The 24416-nt window shown below is 43.7% G+C and overlaps 1 protein-coding gene across 1 annotated transcript in view; it reads left to right on the top strand.

Moving 5' to 3' along the window:
- Positions 1–24416, top strand: part of DNER (delta/notch like EGF repeat containing) — a 321771-nt gene that overhangs the window by 202174 nt on the left and 95181 nt on the right. The window contains exon 7 of the mRNA XM_065880805.1: positions 23910–24023. Coding sequence (XP_065736877.1) covers positions 23910–24023 — 114 coding nt within the window. The remainder of the gene's footprint in view (positions 1–23909; positions 24024–24416) is intronic.

Raw genomic sequence — 24416 nt, 5'->3', positions numbered from 1 at the left:
TCTCCTCGGTGATTATTTTCCAGTGCCGATCTGATGTAGTTGCTTTCCCATTTAATCCCCTTCTTCCCATCGCTCTTGAGATAAAGACCAGAATCCTCATCCTGTTTCTCCTCCGTGATCTGTCGCTCACTCACCTTTCCAGCCCCATCTCACCCCACTGCTCACCTTGCTCCGGGACCAGCTACCTTGGCCTTTCATCTCCGTGCCTGCATGAGCAGCTGCAGGACCACCTCCCCGTCTCTGTGCCCGGACAGCTCTCTCTGCTGCCTCCCTTTTGCCTGGTTTCTATTTTGGACCTTGTTAAATGCCCCCCTTTCCTTGGCAAGTCTCAGCTGAATGCTTCAGTCTAGGTCTCCTTCCCTTTTCCTCTTTCATAGCTGGGCGTTCCTTTCCTTCACAGCCCTCATCTGTTTGCAGTGGATGTGTACACGTGTGATTCTTTGATTCCTGCCTGTCTTCCCCCCCCAGAGTCAACCCTGTGAGAGCAGGACCTGAATCAGTTCCGTTCACCATTGTGTCACACCGTGTCTGATGAACCCGGGACGCTCAGACAATGTGCTGATGAGATGGATTAATGAACGAATATGAACCTGGCCCGATGTTTTAAACCACTCCTCTATTGATGGGTCTTTAAGAGAGTTTCAGTTTTATTTCTCTCTTACAAGTGATGCTAGGACGAATAAAGATCCTTCTATAAATAGTCTCAATCAGGGCTGGTAGGTGGAGCTTGTCACTGTTTGGACTGAAGTGATTTGTTTGATATTTTATTCAGGTCTGTTCTCAGAGGAGATTTCTCTATTTTTAAAGGAACTCAGGTGCATAGAATTGGAATGGCCATAATGCTTGGTTCGTGGTACTCTCTCATCTTGTCCATAGCGTGCTTTTCTATATTTACTTAGCTGTTTTAATATGCAGTAATCGCTGGTGGAGCCACCTCCAAAACCGGAAGTTCAACCTGATGGCTAACCATATAGTCTCCTCGTCAGCCCATCCCTCGGTCTCCCTTCCCCATCCAGAGCCAACAGTCACCCTGAATCTTGAGTTGATCCGTCCTTTGTTTTCCTCTTTATATGATCTTAGTATTTACATGGGTTTTTTTGTTTGTTTGTTTTGTTATTTTGCGGTACGCGGGCCTCTCACTGTTGTGGCCTCTCCCGTTGCGGAACACAGGCTCCGGACGCGCAGGCTCAGCGACCGTGGCTCACGGGCCCAGCCGCTCCGCGGCATGTGGGATCCTCCCGGACCGGGGCACGAACCCGCGTCCCCTGCATCGGCAGGCGGACTCTCAACCACTGCGCCACCAGGGAAGCCCCATTTTGTGTCCTCTTTAAGAAAATATTTTCCTTCCTAAAGATCTAAAAGATATTCAAGTATATTTTCTACCAGGCATTTAAAATTTTTGATTTTCAGCAAATTATTTAATTAATATGAATTTGATTTTTGTATCTATGGTTTGAAATTGGGATATTTTATCTTTTACTCTAACTTTATTTTTCTTCTTCAGAGATACTCCATTTCTATAAGTACATCGTATATGAAACCTTTACACTGTGCCCCCTTCTCTAGAAAACTGCTGATAGAATTTGGAATGACTGGATACGTCATACATTTTTAACTGTGCTTGCTCTCATTTCAGGCATTTCTGCACTGTCATTGTTTAACCATTGATTTGAAATTTCCAGAAGCAATGTAAATTATTTTTTGCTTATTAGTGGGGAGAAGAACTTCACCTCTATCATCTAAGATGATTTAATATCCTCCACGTGGATAGCACCTCATGGCTTTTTCTGGGTGTTTCCAGGTGGCACATATAGACATACAGCATTCTCCTTGGTTCTTCTAATAACAACAATAACAATAGAAATAGTACTTTGGCTTTCGGTTAGCTTCGGGAACAGAGAGTTGCACTCTTAAGAATTGGATTTTGATAATTAGACTCAGGGACAGTTTGGTGATTTCCAGTAAATTCATTAGAAGGGTGCTGGAAGCTGAGATACGGCAGACAGGTCTTGATTTACAAAGTGATCATCTTTTATTTCTTCTATTAAAACAACAAAACTATAACACCGCATTTGTAAGTTGCTGTGGTTTTAATAAACGACTTTCTAACAGTTGTTCTTCAATTTCCTGAATATTACAGGTTTAAATCTATCCAGTTTTCATGAAATAACATATGGTTTCATTTTAGAGATACATACCTTTGTATACTGGTCACAGTTTAAACGACTGTACATAATCTCCGCTGACGTTTACATCACGCTGTTTTCTGGCTCTCGAATGGCGTAGAGTTTATATACAGTTTTGCATCTGTGAGGAAACCCTAGCGCATAAAAGAAATTCTTTCTTGTTTAACAGAAATGCAAAGCAGCTAGAGAACCACAGCAGCTATTTAAAATCTTTTCTGCTCTCCTTGAATCTGTAGCTCTGTCTTCATCTCTCTCACCTTCTACTTTATCCAAAGGTGACCTCACATCGGCTGGGGTCTCTCAGCCATCCTGTTTCTATCAGGGTCTCTCTGACTTCCAGTAGCAACTTCACTGGCCTTTCCTGGAACTGGGGCTGTGGGATTCCTTCCCCCATAGCCTCCATTTTTCCTCATGCTCTAGGACATCCCAAGCAGAGGTAGAAGAGATCTAGGAAATCTGGTACCTAACTGTCTCTTTGCTCAGCTGCCTCCTGACTTGTTCCTGCAGTTCTCTTAGGCCGGTTTCTACTTTATCAGTTCCCACGTCCTGTGGGAACAGCCCTTTTCTCCCCTTTTATAGAGCATCTAGCTCTGTCTCTCCATCTGCTTTGTTTTTCTTCTTAACTTTTGTTTTCTTTGGCCGCACTCCACAGCATGTGGGATCTTAGTTCCCAGGCCAGGGATCGAACCCGCACCCCCTGCAGTGGAAGCCCAGGGTCCTAAACCACTGGACTGTCAGGGAAGTCCCTCTCCACCTGCTTTTTACTGTAGTACACACACACATGCACACAAACACACAGACACGTGCACACGCTAATAGCTAGTGTTTATTCAGTGTAACCACGTGCCAGGGCTGTGCTAAGTGCTTTCCAAGGCTGCTCTTTAGAACAATCTCCTAGTTAAACGCTCTTAATTATACCATTTTTGTAGATGAGAAATCTGAGGCACAGGGGATTTTGTAACTTGGCCAAGAATATTAGAGGGACGCTCGACTGTAGTCACACACCAATCCCCAAATCTCAGTGGCTTCCAAGCAGAGGTTAAGTTTCTGCTGTGTCATAGTTGGATGAAGGCACTTGGCCTCCAGGTGGTAACTCAGGGATCTGGAGGGTCTTGTGTGATGCTCTGAGACGAGTGCCTGGACGTGTCGTTATGTCACTTCCGCCACATGCCGTTTGCCAGAATTTGGTCCCTTGGTCCCTAGAGGTTTTGCCTGGGAAGAGGAGTCGGTGTGGCGAACATTCTCACGGTCTCCGCCGTGCCAGGTGCACGTGCCCATAACTGTTGGGACTGAGGTTTGAACCCAGGTTCTCTGCTGGGCTCCCAAGCCCACGTTCTTGGTCATTTTACTGCTCTCTTTTCCTGTGTGTGTAGCCGCACTGCGAGCTGAGGACTCTCCTGGTACAAACATGTGATTCAAAACCACGTCATGCTTTCGACTTTCTCATATCAAACAGGACTCTCCTTAAGAGGAGAAATACTAGGCCATTTTGCCCCAAAGCGGGGACTGGATGCTTGAAAAGAGGCGTTTTCTATTTAGTTGAGTTCTGAATGTCCTTGAAAAGCTTATGTTTCCATAGGAAAACTACATTTCCTTTGTGAGAAAAACTGTTTCCAGGTTAATTAACATCAATTAATTGACCTCCGAATCTCCAGATATGTGCATAAGAACTCTCTGGCAGTGGCAAGTATGCTTCCTGTTGAAAATTGATCGCTGTGCTTTCATGTTTGCAAGTCTGATCGTGAGACATGATCTTGTTTGATGAATGGATGAATTCAAGCCAGGTTCTTGTCACCAGAGAACAAAACTTCCACAAGTCTTCACAGAGACGTTGTCTTCATGCAACACTCATTTCTCTCGAGAAGAGAGCGTTTCTTGGAAAGGAAAAATATTACTTTCAGCAAGGAAGCTTCTGCTCCAGATTTGCTAATATGTTGATGTTTTGCTTTAATTTCTACGTCAAATGCCACTACAAAGAGGATTTTTGAGTCATCGGTAATCCGGAAATGTATGAATATGGTGTGTTGGATATTGAGTGAATTAAGTAATAAACTCTCTGCTGTAGTTTCCGTTTTGATTTTTACTACAATTTCTTGGAAGCAGGAGGTGACTTTTTTTTTAAATAGTAAAACACTGATGTGTCATATACATGTGTTGCACAATATAAGATGAATTATAGATTATGGTCAATCCAATTTCTGTTTTGGGAGGAAATTTTTATCAAGGGTGATTGATAGTTTTCTTGAAATTTTTGGCAATACTTTCAAAAAGAAGGGGGTTGTCAATAGCACCAAATACTGCGGGAGAATCTAAGAGGAGGTTATTGACTTTGGCAACAGGTTTGTCCAAACCATCGGTGGCCTCCTGTTTACACTGATGTGATAAGGGTGCCTCAAAAGCTTTGAGGCCTCCCCTAAAAGACTTCATACGGGGACAGAAGCAAGGGAAGGTGGCTCGGAGTTACCAGACACACTGAAGGGCAACACCATATATGGAGATAGTCATAGCCGCTCAGTTTTCACGTGGCCTAGAAGCTTCCCAAGCGACACTGGTTGGCAGTGACCAGGTGACCAGATACGGATGGGCAGGATGTGAGAATCAGTGAGTGGCAAATACAGACTGCTCTAAAGATAACGTTAGTGGCACAGTTAGTGTGCAGAACAGAATTAGAAAGGTCTCTTTTATATTTTTTTTTTAAAAATTATAACACACAATTTAATAGCACAGGCTCTGGAGTCAGAATGCCCTGATCACAAGGATAAATCTCACACAGTTAGAACTTAACTGTGGGCTGTTTCCCATCACCCCACTATCATACTGTCCGGTTCAGAATGAACTTCCTGGAGACTCTGCTTGCTACCTGAGGTTACATGAGCCCCAAGTGCCAGAGTCAGAAGACCTGGTCCCATCTAGACCACTACCCGTCCCACTTGACCACAGCCTCTTGGAAGCAGGAGGTGACTTGTCTTGATGCACTAGTTATGAGTAGAGCGGGAGGTATGGGCATCTCTGGCGGGCTATGACTGCATGGACCGTGATGCAGTCTCAATCCTGCTTCCATCCTTACCGTTTTCTAGCTGGGCTCCTTAGGCAAGTTACACAACCTCTCTGGGCCTGCTTCTTTGACTTTGCAGGGACTTGGCAACAGCCCTCATCACGGCTGGTTATGAGTATTAAATGAGAAAACAAGCTCCAATTCTGTTGACACATGTCTCCAGTACTTAGCCATGGCACCTAGTAGGTGCTCAATAAAGATTTGTCGAATAAATGAATGAATAGAATAAGATGAAATTCTGTCCGAGGCATCCAGATGTATATCGAGGACTGGATTCCCTTAACTCCCCTCTCCGCCTTCTCTCCCCAGGCTTCTCCCTGTAGCACACGTATTTTTTTCCCCTCCCACATCAGATTGGGGCTGGCCTGGGGCAGCACTGCTGTGTTACATGACTCTTTATTTCTCCATCCCCTGTCAGTGCCACGCCTTGTGCTTTGCTCACAGTAGACGTGGAATTTAACTTCTTTAATCAGGATTTATTTTATAAAAGCCTTCTAATTTCAAGAGTGTAATTTTTCCTCCAAGGAGCTATTACTTTTTCTGAAAAGAATAGCTGTGATGCGTGTTCAGAACCACCACTGCCAAAATATTATGTATCATACGAAGCACTTCTCAGCTTCAGAGCACTTCATTGTTCCAACTAATTGTTGATTTCAGCCTGTTTTTAAAACTCATCATTTCCGAGGTAAGGGGAGTGCAGCATGTGTTCCCATCCCAGCTTTACTCTTTTAAACACTGGGTGTGGCTCAAATCGGCATCAAGGTGCCTTTGAGCGTGAGTTAGAAATGGGTCAGCTCCTCCTGGAGGTGAATCCCGAGTAGAATTTGCAGAGTCCCTACACCCAGTCTCACTCAGCTAGAAGGGGAATCCAATGGCAGATGAGTGCAGGTTTGAAGAAGTGGGTTAGTTCAGTTTCAGAATGGAAGGAACCTTGGAACTGCCTCTGTACGTGAAGTGGCGGGGGCGGTAATGATGACTGCATGAGGGTGGAGGATGTGACCAAGATCTATAAGCTCACGGGGAAAGTCAGGCTTCTTCACGCTGTGTCCATCTTTGGATCAAAGTGTGTTTACTGCAACATTCTCATGATCTGTGAATTTTCCACTAGTTATGAGTAGAGCAGGAGGTATGGGCATCTCTGGCGGGCTATGACTGCATGGACCGTGATGCAGAGAGAGTGCCAGTTGAGTCCAGGGGGCAAAACAGAACTGTAGTGTGGCCAGCCTTGGATCCAGTCTCTTCTACTTACAAACTGTGCGACCTTGAAGTGCCCTCTGCACCTCTAAATGGGTTTCCTTATCTTTAAAATACGGGCTTGTTGTGAGGATCACTGATTCATTCAACAGTCATTTGTCAAGTGTCCACTATGTGCTGGGTATTTTCTAAATGCTAAGAACCCCACTGTGGAATAGCAAAGACCCTGTGTTCATAGAGGTGGTGTGTTAGTGAGGAGATGAGTCAACAGTATGCACGTGTGTGTTCTTTGGGGGGTGTGTGTGTGTGTGTGTGTGGCCAAGGGAACGCATCATGGTGATAGATGCTGGGAAGAGAAATAAAATACAGGAAAGAGATAAAGAGCTGGGAGCATGACTGTAGACAGGGGGATTAGGTGAGGCCTGTTTGAAGGGGAAATGCTTGTGTTGAGACCTGACCAAAATGAATAAAATGAGCTTGTGAACAGTGAATGGCAGACGGAATAGCACATGCAGAGGTCCTGAGGCAGGAATATGCCAGGAGTGTGTGAAGGGCACAGAGCCTAAGAGAACCAGTGATGACGCTTGGCTGGGACCAGACCATGCGGGCAGGACAGGGATTTTATCCCGAGAGTGACAGGAAGCCATTGGAGGGTGTGAACTGGAGCGGGCCCTCTGATTTTCCTCTCGAAGGAGAATACACATAGGGAAGGAAAATTGGGAAACCAGTCAGGAGGCCATTTACCCTCCGGAAAAGAGAGAGTGCCGGCTTGAGCACCATGGTACTGGAAGTGGTGAGTTTGGGATTCAGGGTGTATTTGAAGGGATTGCTGATGACACTTCTGGTGGACTGAATGTGAGGTGTGAGTGGCAGTGGGTAGTTGTGGATGATGCCAAAGCTTTTTTTAAAATAGCAGTTTTATTGAGATATAATCCACATACCATCGAAACGGACAAGTCAACGGTCTTTAAAATATATTCACAGAGTTGTGTTAACTGTCACCACAGTCAGTTTTAGAACATGTTCATCACCCTCACAGCAGCCCTTTCCCCTTGAGCTGGCACTCTGAACCTGCCACACACACACACACTGCAGCCTAGGGAACCACTGGTCTGCTCTCTGTCTCTATAGATTTGCCTATGCTGGGTATTTCATATAAGTTGAAAAATATGATATGTGGCCTTTTGTGACTGGCTTCTTTCCCGCAGCCTCATGTTTTCAAGTTCATCCACGTCGAGCACGTGTCAGTATTTCACTCCTTTTTATGCCCGAATGATATTCCATTGCGTGGAGACACCACATTTTGTTTATCCTTTATCCACTGACAGAACGTGGGTTGTTCCCGCCTTTCGGCTGCTGTGAATGACGCTGCTGGGAACCCATCCTCTTATGCTCGTCCTTCTCCAAAGGACGAGCTTATGCTTCCAAACTTTTCAGTCTTCCTCTCGCTGCCATCCCCCCCTCTCTGTCCCCCATTTCCTTCCCAGCCTCCCGTCTGCAAGGGTTGGAGGTCTCAGTTAAAACCAGTCCCTCATGGGCTTCCCTGGCAGCCCAGTGGTTGGGACTTTGCCTTCCCATGCAGGGGGTTTGTGTTCTATGCCTGGTTGGGGAGCTGGGATCCCACATATCTCGTGGCCAAAAAACCTAGACATAGAACAGAAACAATATGGTAACCAATTCAATAAAGACTTTAAAATGGTCCACATCGGGCTTCCCTGGTGGTGCAGTGGTTGAGAGTCCGCCTGCCAATGCAGGGGACACGGGTTCATGCCCCGGTCCGGGAAGATCCCACATGCCGCGGAGCGGCTGGGCCCGTGAGCCATGGCCGCTGAGCCTGCGCGTCCGGAGCCTGTGCTCTGCAACGGGAGAGGCCACAACGGTGAGAGGCCCACATACCGCCAAAAAAAAAAAAAAAAAAAAAAAAAATGGTCCACATCGGGCTTCCCTGGTGGTGCAGTGGTTGAGAGTCCGCCTGCCAATGCAGGGGACACGGGTTCATGCCCCGGTCCGGGAAGATCCCACATGCCGCGGAGCGGCTGGGCCCGTGAGCCATGGCCGCTGAGCCTGCACGTCCGGAGCCTGTGCTCCGCAACGGGAGAGGCCACAACAGTGAAAGGCCCGCGTACCGCAAAAAAAAAAAAAAAAGGTCCACATCAAAAAAAAAATCTAAAAAAAAAAAAAAAACCGGTCCCTCAAACAAGTAATGATTTTGTAAGGCCTTTGCGGCCGCTCTGTCTGCTCAGCTTCCTCCTCCTCTTCATCACGGCTCTCTGTCCAATCAGTAATTTTCTACCCATTTATTTAAACTCTCTTTCTCTTCATATCATGAATCTGCTTCTCCAGTGTCATTGGTGGTGTGCATCTCACTGATTTCCAGGGCTTTTTCTTAGTCCTCGTGTCTCTCTAGCAGCCCTTCTCGCCTGGCTTACAGAGCACTGCCCTGCATCCGTTCTCCTTGGACCTCTCCAGCCCTCCTCCCACCTTCTGTGCCCGGTTCCATCTCTAGAGGTCAGTCCTTACCCCCTTCAGCTGCCTTTCCCTGCCTGGGCCAGCAGTCACTCATTCTGAGCTGTCACCTCTAAGTGAACGGCTTCCAGACCCTTCCTTTCAGCCCCAGCACTTCCACTGGGCTCCCTCAGCCCCTCCTGACACTCAACCCCAGACTCCCCTCCCTCTGCCTCCCACACATGCTTTCAAGCCTGGCTCTCTGCGACTGGCTCCTGTTTCTATCAGCTGTGCCGTCACTGCCCTCATCTCTCAGGCTGGAGGCTCAGTCCTGCCTGTTGACTCCCCCATCTTGTTTATTTCTGGACTGTCTCCAGGTTTGCTCTGTTTACGATGATTCCCCATCTGCCCCTGCACGCTGCTTCCTCTTCCATCGCCAGTGCCCTGATTCAAGCCTTGTCATCTGCTGCCTGAATGATTGTGGTGAGCCGGTCACCCTCATCACCATCCACGCTGCCTTGCTTACGACTGCAGTGCAGTATTCCAGAAGCCCAGGACTGGAGCCCAGCCAAGCCAAGGGCAAAGCCTCCTCTCACTGCTCATCCTCTGTGAGACTCTGGGGAAACTAACGTCACTGGGTCTCAGCTTTCTCTCTGTAAAGCCCCACAATGCAGTGGTTAAGTGATGCATGCGGTGGGCTTAGAAGGGTCCCTGGTGTGCAGTGAGTGCTCAGTGAATGTCAGTGGCTCTTATTGTCGTTGTTTTTGTGAAGCCAAGAGCCAGATGCCCTGCACGGAGCACTTCCACTACTTCCTGTGGCCGGAGATGTGGCCTCGGTCCCGTCTGTGGGCTCCCTCTCTGGGAAGCCAACTTGGATCACGTGGGACCCTTAGGACATCCTTTCCTTCTCTCCTAAGACCCAGGAGAGCTGGGCCTGAGTGGCTCCCTGCCACGTTCCCTGCCTCAAGGCTGGCCTGGCTCTCACGGTCTTTCCCAACAAGCCTCACGAAGAGGCGAGAAAAGACATGTGAGGAAGAACGAGTGTGGGGTTTGGGGTCTGCGGTCCTGGGTTTAACTCCAGGCAGAGTCACTCACCGATTAAGTTTCTCTGAGCCCAAGTTTTCTTGTCTGTAAAATGGAATAATGGTATCGCCCTTGTAGGGGTTGAAGAGAACATGCACACACGTACACGTGCATATGCAAACATATACACACACATGCAAACATGTATGTATACACACACACAAGCACTCATCTGCATCCACACGTGCATACGCCTGGCTCAGAATAGGTGATGCATAAAGGGCACCGGTTTGTAGCTTCTAAACACAAGTAAGAGGAAGCCGATGAGGAGGATCTGAGCTTCAGTTCTCTGTCCCTCCCGGAGGCTGTACCCATCCTCCTACGCCCCGTTTTGCCTGCCCCTTTGACCCTCATTCTGTCCAGACCAGAGGCCCCTGTTTCCAAGGAGAAGAGAGGAAAGTCTTAAGCTCTCCCGCTAAGTTAAAGCAAACAAGAAGGGACCATGCTACAACCCTGCTTCGGCATGGCTGCGCTCTGTTCAGAAACCTTCAAAGGCACCATGCTGGTGACCCCAGCTCCTCAGCACGTGGATCTGAGGCTGTCACGGCTTTCCCCGGCCCCAGCCCTCCCCCCGCCCACTCCAGGCAATCCAGCCTCGCGTGACACCGAATGTGCCTGACTCGGTACTACTTCCTGACTTGTGCTCCCACCGTGTCTAATTGTTTCCTGTGAATGTGTCTTCTCTCCTCATCTGGAGTAAGCTCCCTGCAGGCAGGAACTGTTTCTAAACATCTTTTAGATTCTCCGTTTGTGAATGTTCACCACACAAAATTTCTTTCTGAAAAAATGAATGAACACCTCCTCTATGGTCTGGGTTATTACACAAGCTTAGAATTCAACTGATAAATATCTTTAAGGCAATTCCTTACCTTGTCTGCCCCATGGTATAAGTTTTTGATTAATTTAATGTCTTCTCCCTTCTGATTTCAATTTCTCAGAACATACTTAATGAAAGGATCTTTCTTGAAATCTCTCCCCCATTGTAATCACTAGATTAGGAGACACAGGTGTCATATATAGTCTGGCCTATATTAATATCTCAATTAATACTTCTTATTTGGGTTCTAGGGAAATGGAATGAAAGAGACTATTTAAAAATAGCAATGCATGGTGCTTATGCAGTCATTAATTACTTTGTAACGAGTACCCACAGTGTTCCTGGCTCTGTGCTTGGGGCTGGGGACAGAAATCACCAACACATGCTCTTAAAGAATAGGAAAGTAGATCTGGAAGCTATGCAGTGACAGGTACAGTAATTGAGCCTAGGGGCTCTCCCACTCATGAAAAGAAAAAACATGTGTCAACATGCAGCCAATAAAGGCTTTTTGATGTGATATAGTATTTGACTTTCACGCTCTGATCTTTTTCCTTTGTTATCTGCATGAGATGTGTAACTCTTAAATGAATAACATTAATGTTAAAAGAAAATGTTTGCTGCTGCTTTTCCAGATCAGTGGTTCTCAAACTGTAGCACGGACCTTGTGTCAGAATCACCTGGAGGGCTTCTTAAAACTCAAATTGCTGGGCCCACCCCCAGAGTCTCTGATTCTGTAGGTCTGGGATGATGCTGGTGAATTTGCATTTATGGTAAGTTCCCAGGTGATGCTCTGGGGACCACACTTGGAGAACCGCTGCTCTCAACTGCCTGTTAAAAACTGAGAGATCAAACAATATTGGCATAATGCTCGGCAGTGTTAAAATCCTAAGTTATTCATTCATTCAAAAATATCGAGCCACCTACAATGTGCCAGGCATGGTGCAAGCTATTATGGATCCAAGGGTGCACTGGAAAGAAATGGCTCCTGCTATTTGGGGTTGATCTCATTCATTACAGTGCTCTTGGGAGCCAGGTGTGATCTTTATCCCCATTTCACCCAAGAGGGGAATGAAGGTCAAAATCAATGCATTGATGCTGTCACTCAGCTGATCATTGCTTCACCATCCCAGACCTCTGACTCTCCAAACCGCTGTCCTTTCCACTGTGCCTCTTGCCTCTGTGCTTATTAGATGTGGTTACTTTTTTTTTTTCTCCTAACCTCGAGGTTAATTTTTCTAATGCTGCTGAATGTCAGCTTTCTTTCATGCTTTTCTATCGCATATTCCCATTTTAATTATATTTTATTGATTGCCTTCTGCAGATGGGCCTCCTATGTCTTCCTTTTTTTGCCTTTGGTTTTAAAATGATGTTTGCATTTGCTCAGATGTGTTTGTTTTGCCCCTGCCAGCAGATCTTACTAGTTTTTTTTTTTTTGTCTGTTAATAATTTCTGCCTTCCTTACTCTGGAATTGGATTCCTCTGAGACTGAATGTCTTGATGGAGCACAGATTCTGGCCGGTTACTGCTTGCTTCATTGTGCTAATATTAGGCCCCTCATCTCTACAGCAGCAGCTGAGGCCCCCGCCGTCTGCTCTGATCCCCCCAGGCTGAGAGCCGAGGCTGGTGGGCTCTGTCGGTGGCATCAGGCTTTCAGTACAAATCCAGCGTTTCTCCTCACTGCACAGGCTATTAAAAGCCCAGGAATGTGAAAAATAGCTCTCACCACAATTCCCATCTTGGAAGCTTTCAGGACAGCTCTGCAAAGAAACAATTAGATTCTACCTCACAGAGTTAAAGTGACTTTTTGTTTCAGGAGAGAAATCATAAAGATCATACACAAAAACAGTTGTTTCAGAGAATGTTTAGAAAAACAACTGATCGCTTGCCTTGACTCATTTAGCCAACTGTGTTTACACTTCATGTAATTTGCCATTGAACTCTGCAAGGTTTACCTTCATTTGAAGAGTACAGCCAGTCCATAGTGATTTGGGGGTGCTGAGGGATATAGCTTTTTGTTACATTGCTATCAATCGAGAGATACCACTAGGATGTGGTTTTCTCCGAACCATTCTGATATTCACAGGAAAACATAGCTGTTTTTTCTCTTTATATACACCGATAAATTTTAATCATATTTTATACTTAAATACAAAATAGTGTAAAATTAAATACTCCCAGGCTACATTAGACCAAAGATAATCCGGTAAGGTACCCACTGAATGAATGATTTGGTTCAATGCATTTCCTTAAAGGTGTCAAGTCATCTTCTCCATCTGGCAGGCTTCACTCACTAGCACATGTACTTTATTTCATCTGGCACCATTTCTCATGGTCAGACTGCTTTAAAAGCACTAAGCCTCAGTCTAGAGCTTTCTCAATTGTCCCATATGTCTTTGAAAGACATATGTATCCCGAGGCACAATTTTACTTACATCTTTTTTGTTATACGAGAATGTTCTCCAAAGAGACAATAAAACCTCTGTGATTCCCTAAGAGATCAGCAAGTCCCATAGCATCTGTTTTTGAAGCAATTATTTTACTTATGAATCGAATATCAAAATTATAAATTCTTCAGTACCTTAAAGTTTTTAGAGTCAAATAATTTATTTTAAAATGGTCTTTAACTTGCTAGGAGTTATAAACGTTTCTAAGGATTCTGATTTTTCAAAATGTTCTGAAGGTGTTGTTTCCCTGTTTTATAAAGGATCAGCATCTGTTTAAGGGCAGATAAGAGGCATTGGGATAAAAGCAAGGGTTTTAGTCTGAAGGACCAAGGTCTCATTGACCTAGACTGGGGTTTCTCAACTCTGACATTAGGGATATTTGGGGCGGGATAACTCTTTGCTGTAGGGAACTGTCTTGTGTATCGTAGGATGTTTAGCAGCATCCCTGACTTCTATGCACTAGATGCTAAAAGCATCCCAAGAGGTGTGACAATAAACAATGTCTCCAGACATTGTCAGATGTTCCCTGGGGAGAGAGTCACCTGTTGCAGAACCACTGACCTAAGGGATTAAACTTGGATAGGGGCTTTGGCAGGAGAAAGGAGTTCTGTTTCAGATCTGTTGATGCCTATTGCAGGGAACTGTCAAAGGTGCTGAATGCTAGTTGGAGAAGCAAGGCTGAAATTCAGAAGAGGGTCAGCCTAGTTCCACCCATGGCAGTCTGGCTGAGGAAGCAGGGGAAGGAGGGGCCCTTCAGCAGGGCAACTGCTCCATTATGTTTTCCCAGATTGGAATTCAGGCCACTCCAGAGTGCAAGGTGATTTTCGATAGCACATTTTTGAGATAATTTTTTTTTATTTTAATAGCTATGCATTTACTTTAACGGGCATTAGGAAGAAGAGTAACTGGCACATTTCGCCCATGCTGTTCTGGGTATTATTGCTTAGAGAGAAGCTAAATCTAACTTGAAAGATATAATTGATGTTAGGGGAAAAGCTTTAAGCAAGTTAGTTCACTTGTGCCAGGAAATGTTTAAGTGCTGAGGATTCAGCGATTAACAAGACAAAGTCCTGATTCTCAGGGAGTTTATGGTCTCCAAAGGGAACCAAGAAAGAATATCATTTCAGGTAATGATAAATATGTTGTAACGGAGCATGCAGGAACCCTGGGGGGACCACAGGAGGCTCCAGGGACTGAAGCCTTGATCCCATGGCATCACCTTCTAGGTGGGGAGGTAACCAGTAGATGTGTGTGTTGTTGAGTAGAGGTAAGTGATATAAGATGAAGAATAAGGGAGGGAAAGAGGCACAAGGTCTGAGCAGGTGACTTCTGAGTGGAGACCTGACTAATGGGACGAGGTGGCCACGGAAGGGCACAGGGTCAGAGGGAACAGCCGATGCAAAGTGATGGTGGGCCATTAGGGCTGAGGTTTTGTTTTGTTTTGTTTCTATTATTAGAGTTCTTCCAGAAGTTTTAATATATTTTTTAATTGTGGTAAAATATACAATGCATAAAATTTACAATTTTAACTATTTTTAAATTGTGGTAAAATCAACGTGACATAAAACTTACCATTGTAACCACTTTTAAGTGTACAGTGCAGTAGTGTAAGTCCATTTGGATACCCTAGAGTGGCTGTTGCACACAGGGAGGGCGATCTGAAACGATCCTTTGTGTTTGTTCCCTTATAAGAATTAAACTAAGAAATTATAGTGATTCTCAAGCCCTGTCAAACATCTCAATGTGTGTTGCCTTAGCCCTGTCTTTCAACTTAAAATTCATCAAAAAAAATAAACTTCTCAACTAAACGTTTTAATTGGAACCCTAAGTCTGATAATGGCTCTCACGCACCACACTTTCTCCATCGTGACAACTTCTTTGCACACAAACACGCTCAGATCAGCCTAACCCAGATGCCAAGTGACAATCCCAGGGCTCAGATCTCTGTCATTGTAGCATCATCTCCTTATCTGGCTCCATCTCTTTCTGGGTTACAAGACTCATCCCACTAAGGGAAGAGCTTTATTATCTCTAGCTAATTGCAGTTCTTGACCCAAATGAATTAGATCTGGTGCTCAGAGGACCAAGGTTGTTTCTGCGAGAGAGATTTTCGGCTGTCTTACAAGACCTGGGCATCCAGGGCAATTCTCATACCAGTGATGAACACACAGGGGCCATCCTTTTCCTTACTGTCTCCCTATGGTCAGCTCTGGTCTGGACTCTCCAAATGGGGCTGATTTCACAATGCACAGTCTTTGGGTTCAAGAGACATCTTGACCTAACTGTTCCGATTTTGTTTGTAACCCCCATTAAGATTGTAGCTAACTCCTTCTCTGCTTAGCTGGATTTTACACTTCTTTAGCTCCCCTAAGACATTTGTTTATCTTCCTAATTGGTTCTATGGGTGACTTTTTTTTTTTTTTTTTTTTCTCGGAACGTGGGCCTCTCACTCTTGTGGCCTCTCCCGTTGCGGAGCACGGGTTCCGGATGCGCAGGCTTAGCGGTCATGGCTCACGGGCCCGGCCGCTCCGCGGCATGTGGGATCTTCCCGGACCAGGGCACGAACCCATGTCCCCTGCATCGGCAGGCGGACTCTCAACCACTGCGCCACCAGGGAAGCCCCCATAGAGAGTTTTTAATCATAAGTGGGTGTTGAATTTTGTCAAAAGCTTTTTCTGCATCTATTGAGATGATCATATAGTTTTTCTTCTTCAGTTTGTTAATATGGTATATCACATTGATTGATTTGCGTATATTGAAGAATCCTTGTGTCCCTGGGATAAATCCCATTTGATCATGGTGTAGGATCCTTTTAATGTGTTGTTGGATTCTGTTTGCTAGTAGTTTGCTGAGGATTTTTGCATCTTTATTCGTCAGTGATATTGGTCTGCAATTTTCTTTTTTCATGATATCTTTGTCTGGTTTTGGTATCAGGGTGATGGTGGCCTTGTAGAATGTGTTTGGGAGTTTTCCTTCCTCTGCAATTTTTTGGAAGAGTTTGAGAAGGATGGGTGTTAGCTCTTCTCTAAATGTTTGATAGAGTTCACCCGTGAAGCCATCTGGTCATGGACTTTTGTTTGTTGGAAGATTTTTAATCACAGTTTCAATTTCATTACTTGTGATTGGTCTGTTTATATTTTCTATTTCTTCCTGGTTCAGTCTTGGAAGGTTATACCTTTCTAAGAATTTGTCCATTTCTTCCAGGTTGTCCATTTTATTGGCATAGAGTTGCTTGTAGTAGTCTCTCATGATGCTTTGTATTTCTGTGGTGTCCGTTGTAACTTCTCCTTTTTCATTTCTAATTTTATTGAGTCCTCTCCCTCTTTTTCTTGATGACTGGGTAAATGTTTATCAATTTTGTTTGTCTTCTCAAAGAACCAGCTTTTAGTTTTATTGATCTTTGCTAATGTTTTCTTTGTTTCTATTTCATTTATTTTTGCTCTGATCTTTATGATTTCTTTCCTTCTGCTAACTTTGGGTTTTGTTTGTTCTTCTTTCTCTAGTTCCTTTAGGTGTAAGGTTAGATTGTGTGTTTGAGTCTTTTCTTGTTTCTTGAGGTAGGCTTGTATTGCTATAAACTTCCCTCTTAGAACTGCTTTTGCTGCATCCCATAGTTTTTGGATCATCGTGTTTTCATTGTCATTTGTCTCTAGGTATTTTTTGATTTCCTCTTTGATTTCTCCAGTGATCTCTTGGTTATTTAGTAACATATTGTTTAAACTCCATGTGCTTGTGTTTCTAACGTTTTTTTCTCTGTAATTTATTTCTAATCTCATAGTGTTCTGGTGGGAAAACATGCTTGATATGATTTCAGTTTTCTTAAATTTGCCCTGGCTTTACTTGTGACCCAAGATGTGATCTATCCTGGAGAATGTTCCCTGTGCACTTGAGAAGAAAGTGTAATCTGCTGTTTTTGGATGTCATGTCATATAAATATCAATTAAATCTATCTGGTCTATTGTGTCATTTAAAGCTTGTGTTTCTTTATTAATTTTCTGTCTGGATGGTCTGTCCATTGGCGTAAGTGAGGTGTTAAAGTCCCCCACTATTATTGTGTTAACTGTGGATTTCCTCTTTTAGAGCTGCTAGCAGTTGCCTTATGTATTGAGGTGCTTCTATGTTGGGTGCATACATATTTATAATTGTTATATCTTCTTCTTGGATTGATCCCTAGATCATTATGTAGTGTCCTTCCTTGTCTCTTGTAACATTCTTTATTTTAAAGTCTATTTTATTTGATGTAAGTATTACTATTCCAGCTCTATTTTGATTTCCATTTGCATGGAATATCTTTTTCCATCCTCTCACTTTCAGTCTGTATGTGTACCTAGGTCTGAAGTGGGTCTCTTGTCGACAGCATATATATGGGTCTTGTTTTTGTATCCATTCAGTGAGCCTGTGTCTTTTGGTTGGAGCATAATCCATTCACATTTAAGGTAATTATCGATACATATGTTGCTGTTACCATTTTTTTAATTGTTATGGGTTTGTTTTTGTAGGTCCTTTTCTTCTCTTGTTTTTCCCACTTAGAGAAGTTCCTTTAGCATTTGTTGTAGAGCTGGTTTGGTGGTGCTGAATTCTCTTAGCTTTGGCTTGTCTGTAAATCTTTTGATTTCTCTATCGAATCTGAATGAGATCCTTGCTGGGTAAAGTAATCTTGGATGTAGGTTCTTCCCTTTCATCACTTTAAATATCGTGCCACTCCCTTCTGGCTTGTAGAGTTTCTGCTGAGAAATCAGCTGTTAACCTTATGGGCGTTCCCTTGTATGTTATTTGTCATTTTTCCCTTGCTGCTGTCAATAATTTTTCTTTGTCTTTAATTTTTGTCAGTTTGATTACTGTGTGTCTCGGCATGTTTCTCCTTGGATTTATCTTGCCTGGGACTCTCTGTTGTTCCTTGACTTGGGTGGCTATTTCCTTTCCTATGTTAGGGAAGTTTTTGACTATAATCGTTTCAAATATATTCTTGGGTCCTTTCTCTCTCTTCTCCTTCTGGGACCCCTATAAGGCGAATGTTGGTGTGTTTAATATTGTCCCAGAGATCTTTTAGAATGTCTTCATTTCTTTTCATTGTTTTTTCTTTATTCTGTTCCATCTCAGTGAATTCCACCATTCTGTCTTCCAGGTCACTTATCCGTTCTTCTGCCTCAGTTATTCTGCTATTGATTGCTTCTAGTGTAGTTTTCATTTCAGTTATTGTATTGTTCATCTCTGTTTGTTTGTTCTTTAATTCTTCTAGGTCTTTGTTAAACATTTCTTGCATCTTCTCGATCTTTGCCTCCATTGTTTTTCCGAGGTCCTGATAGTCTTCACTATCATTATTCTGAATTCTTTCTCTGGAAGGTTGCCTATCTCCACTTCATTAAGTTGTTTTTCTGGGGTTTTATCTTGTTCCTTCATCTGGTACATAGTCCCCTGCCTTTTCATTTTGTCTATCTTTCTGTGAATGTGGTTTTCGTTCCACAGACTGCAGGATTGTTGTTCCTCTTGCCTCTGCTGTCTGCCCTCCGGCGGATGAGGCTATCTAAGAAGCTTGTGCAAGCTACCTGATGGGAGGGACTGGTGGTGGGTAGAGCTGGGTGTTGCTCTGGTGGGCAGAGCTCAGGAAAACTGTAATCCACTTGTCTGCTGATGGGTGGGGCTGAGTTGCCTCCCTGTTGGTTGGCCTGAGGCGACCCAGCACTGGAGGCTACAGGCTCTTTGGTGGGGCTAATGGTTGACTCTGGGAGGGACCATACCAAGTAGCACTTCCCAGAACTTCTGATGCCAGTGTCCTTGTCCCCACAGTGAGCCACAGAAACCCCCACCTGTGCAGGAGGTCCTCCAACACTAGCAGGTAGGTCTGGTTCAGTCTCCTATGGGGTCACTGCTCCTTCCCCTGGGTCGTGATGCGCACACTACTTTGTGTGTGCTCTCCCAGAGTGGAGTCTCTTTTTCCCCCAGTCCTGTCGAAGTCCTACAGTCAAATCCTGCTAGGCTTCAAAGTCTGATCCTCTAGGAATTCCTCCTCCCGTTGCCAGACTCCCAGGTTGGGAAGCCTGACGTGGGGCTCAGAACCTTCACTCCAGTGGGTGGACTCTGTGGTTTAAGTGTTCTCCAGTTTGTGAGTCACCCACCCAGCAGTTATGGGATTTGATTTTATTGTGATTGTGCCCCTCCTACCATCTCAGTTTGTCTTCTCTCTTTGGATGTGGGGCATCATTTTTTGGTGAGTTCCAGTGTCTTCCTGTCGATTCTTGTTTAGAAGTTAATTGTGATTGCTGTGCTCTCACAAGAGGGAGTGAGTGCACGTCCTTCTACTTCGCCGTCTTCAACCAAATCCTCTAACTGCTCTTGTCTTTATCTCCTGATTTTCCAGATGAAATTCTGCTGCATCTCCTTCTTATCCCCCTCCCCTCCTAAAGTTAGTTGCTAACTTTCTTCTTAGTAATTTCTGTATTACACGACAGTTTAAAATTTGCACCATACATCTCTTTCTAGGGCAGGATCATAACTGCTTGTGTTGTATCCAGCGTCCCTCTCATGTCCTTGTGTGGTCCTGAGACCACAGCATGAAAACAGTGCTAAAGACTGAGAAGGAGCTGGGCATGTTTGGGAACAGAACAGGGCCCCAGGAGGCTGCAGCATTGTGGTCAATGGGGAGAGTGAAGATGAGGAGGCAGGGGCCAGGTCAGGTGTGCTTTTTAGCCATGGGGTAAAATGTTTGGGTTTTATTCCAAGCTCTGGGGGAAACCACTGGAGGGTTTTAAATATAAAAGTAATAGGATACAAATTATGTCTTAAAAACATCTCTCTGGCTGCTCCCATGTAGAATTGATTTTAAGACATCAAGTGTACTCATCAAGAGATGAGTTAGGGGACCATTGTTTGAGTCCCGGTGGGCGGCAGCGATGACTGGAACTAGACAATATGAATGGTGTCATATGGTTGTGATGATAATTTGGAAGGCGGTCCATGAGTGCTTATGGTTTGGTTATGAGGAAGCGCCATATTGCTAGCTGGAAGGACAGGAATGGGGATTTTTACTGGTATTGGTCTCCATAGTTAGGTATAGACTTCTGTCATTTGGGAACCAAAATGAAGGAAGCTTGTCACTGCTGTGTATTTTTAGGGAAGTGTAAATGACAGTCACATCTTTTCTGCATCCTTCTGTGTCTTTACACAGGCCTTTCTCTGTGTTTTGTCAACCTTCCCCTTGGGAACTTACAATGTAGATCTTCAAGGCCTGAAATGCCTGAAATACATACATTCGTATGTGTGCTGGAACAGATTCTCCCTGACACACACCAATGGTCACCACTTACTACCTCCCCCACCCACTGTGTTGACGCCATCACAGTCTGGCTTGACCATCTTCTACCAGGTCATCTGGGTGCCTGTCACTGCTTTGGTAGGATAAAGAGACATTATTCACGATTGGCATAGTTACTTCATTCCCCAGAAAGGGACTAGCTTTCTGCAGGGTGGAAGGAAGAACCCAGGCAAAGCTTTAATGGTCTTTGTTCATTTAAAGTCCTACCAATCCCTCATTTAGTTTTGACTCTGTGGTTATGACATCAAATTAAAAAACAAAAGACACAGGAAGGGAGATCTACAAGGCTTAGGTATCCAGCTCAGAGTATCACGTATAGCTCAATGTCAATGATTTGTCTGACAACTGCAGGTAAGTCTCTGCTCTCTGAGGGTCTAAGAAATGACTCACTGGTGTTTAAGAGCCCTTTGAGTCAGATGCAGTGTGCTCATGGCTCCTTGCCCTGGGGTGGGAGGGAAACGCAAGAGGGAGGGGATATGGGGATATATGTATACGTATAGCTGATTCACGTTGTTATACAGCAGACACTAACACAACAACGTAAAGCAATTATATTCCATTAAAGGTGTTAAAAAAAAAAAAGTCACACGAAAAAAACCCCAAATATATAATGCTTTCAAAGCTTGGGAACAGAAAGCAATGGTACAGTGACTGATCCTTGAGCAGTGTTCTTCACTGGAGGGGACTACTGGCATTTGAGTGAGAAAACTGTGTGATTCTGGGCCATTTTAGGCAGTGCAGGGCTTCAGCATCTCTACCATGGAATGCCGGTGTGACCCTCTAACCATTATGACAATCCCTAACATCCCCACATCACAAACGTGGATTATCCTCTTGGATTGATATCTTCCTAAACTTGAGTCCAATATTGGAGCATTTAACAGCACTGAAGATTCACCTTGCTTATAGTTTTAATTTAATATTAGATCTGTTAGGGAATTCCCTGGCTGTCTAGTGGTTAGGACTTTGCACTTCCACTGCAGGGGGCCCGGATCCAATCCCTGGTCAGGGAACAAAGATCCTGCAATCCGTGCAGAGCGGCCAAAAAAACAAAAAAGCAATTTAGATCTATTAGATAAGAGCAAATTAAAGGCATGGGAAGATTTGTGTATTATCAGACAATGTGGTTCTTAAAAAGAAATTGTTGATATTAATAAATATAGAGTGTTTAACTAAATTTGTAAATGGGACCAGACATTCATTAAGGAGGCCAGTAAAAGTGATCTTTTCAAAATAAATATCTTTTAGTTAGGGATGCATAATGAAGTCTTTATAGGTGACAAGAAAATTTCTTTAAGATACCCACAGGGATGATATGGAAGTATGAGGAGACTAGATGAAATTAAATGGACAAAATGTGAATAATTCTGAATTTAGACATTTTATTTGAAAATATATTAACATAAAATTGTTATATTAAGATATTCTGTTCTGAATTTTGGAGTCAGTTTTTGTCCTCGTGTTTAGATTTTTAGTTTACATGATTATCTTACTCTTCTCATACCCATGAATTAGCTACAGTCCCCTAGACAGTTATTTTTGTTTTGTTTTGTTTTGCAGTATGTGGGCCTCTCACTGTTGTGGCCTCTCCCGTTGCGGAGCACAGGCTCCGGATGCGCAGGCTCAGCGGCCATGGCTCACGGGCCCAGCCGCTCCGCGGCATGTGGGATCTTCCCGGACCGGGACACGAACCCGTGTCCCCTGCATCGGCAGGTGGACTCTCAACCACTGCGCCACCAGGGAAGCCCCCCTAGACAGTTTTAAAGCCTGTAAGGAAGAGTAGGATTGCAAACAATGGCCTCCATGATCACAGTCTGTAATTTAGACTAGTTTGGCAGGTCATTGAAGCTCAGGCCAATCATCTTTCTCCTAACATTGATTTATTTTTGCAAATACAAATGCTAATCGCAGCCTTTCAAAACGAATAATTCAGAAAGACAAGTTTTTAATGTACTTTATGTACATCCTGGAAAGCACAAAATGTTAGAGTATGATTATAATTTTGTAGGAAATATCTGTGCATAAACATTTCTGATAGGAATTATCTCTAAAGTATTAATAATTCTGTCACTCAAATAACGTAACTAAGGGTAACATTTTTCTCTTTCTATTTTAAATCTTGTATTTTCAAAATTTTCTTTCATAATCATTTTCCACTTTAGACTAAAAAACATAATTGCATGTTATTTTTTAAATTTGCCTTTTGGGGGGGCTTTGTTTTCAAAGTTAACAAAGTATTTGGAATTTATTTGAGACTTCTCAGCTGCATGGGTATTCCAATAGATACAAGTCCTTATTCTCTCATCACACATATGTGGTTACGTTATTACCCCAAAAAAAAATCACCACTGGAGGCCTGCTTGCTTCACCGAGAAAATTTACTGGGTTGGGTCTGTGCTTCTAATTAGAATTAAGATGCATATAGTCATGTGCTTAATATTATATGTGCCTCAACCTTTTTGTCTTTAAAATGAAGGGATAGGGCGTGAATTGAACACCGAGGGTTGTCTTTAAAATGAAGGGATAGGGCGTGAATTGAACACCGAGGGTCTTCTAGCTGTAAAATATAAAAAGTTAAAAAATTTTAATACCTACCTGGCAATTTTCCTACTGGCTTTTTTAAATAGGTACTGGGATGACCTTGGGAAAGTGGCCGTCATCTCAGTGGTCAAGCAAGACATTACAGAGCCTGTTTTTCCTTAGGTCAGAAGGAAAGGACAGTGGTCTTCAGGCTCAGTTTCTGAAGGTTCCGACTAATATTTCAAAATAAAATTCGGAGCTAACGTTGAAAATAGTATCTCTTTGCATAAAGTTTTTTTTTTTTTTTTTTGGCTGCATTGGGTCTTCGTTGGTGCGCGGGCTTTCTCTAGTTGTGGCGAGCGGGGGCTACTCTTCGTTGTGGTGCATGGGCTTCTCATTGCAGTGGCTTCTCTTGTTGCGGAGCATGGGCTCTAGGCATGCAGGCTTCAGTAGTTACAGCACGTGGGCTCAGTAGTTGTGGCTTGCGGGCTCTAGATCACAGGCTCAGTAGTTGTGGCGCACAGGCTTAGTTGCTCTGCAGCATGTGGGATCGTCCCAGACCAGGGCTTGAACCCGTGTTCCCTGCATTGGCAGGTGGATTCTTAATCACTGCACCACCAGGGAAGTCCTGCAATAAAGATTTTTGCAAAGCAAATGACTTTTGAACTATGATTCTAAATGGCTCTGATTGTTTCTTGTTGTAAAACCAAATTAGATCAAGGATTGCCTGGGAGACTAGTTTAATGATGCTGCCTTGGTTGGATGGGTACCAGTTGACTCCATCAATTCATGGGATGGTTCATCAGAGTTTTGGGACAAAATATTTTATAAATGTCTGTCTTGTTTTGTTCAGGTTATACTGGAGAGCTTTGCCAATCCAAGATTGACTATTGTATCCTAGACCCATGCAGAAATGGAGCAACCTGCATTTCTAATCTCAGTGGATTCACCTGCCAGTGTCCAGAAGGTAAACATTATTACCCCAGGAATAACGTACGTTTTCCATTTTAAATCATACATTAATTTGATGACCTTGTACTTCAATTTTCTGAAAAATCTCTACTCAAGAGAACTTCCTATTTTGTTCCATTTATAAAACAATATATAAGATGGTACTTTCCTTTTAAGCTCTGTGCTAGAATAGCTTGGAAATTATGTCTGAATATTAGACATAATCTTAAAATTTCTGCAATTTTCATTTATACGTTGAAAATGAATAACGATAACAAAATGGAATTTCTTTCTAATGGCAAATTTCACTTGTTAAGATTCCTATTTTTTAAACCATGCATTTGGTTTACGTTAAAAAAATTTCAACATAAAGTTCACCTGTTTTTGTCTTTACATCAACTTTATAACA

Source organism: Phocoena phocoena, chromosome 7 (assembly GCF_963924675.1).
Source record: "Phocoena phocoena chromosome 7, mPhoPho1.1, whole genome shotgun sequence".
Lineage (NCBI taxonomy): Eukaryota > Metazoa > Chordata > Mammalia > Artiodactyla > Phocoenidae > Phocoena > Phocoena phocoena.
Note: the sequence above shows the minus strand (reverse complement) of the source record. Positions and strands in the feature narration are given on the sequence as shown.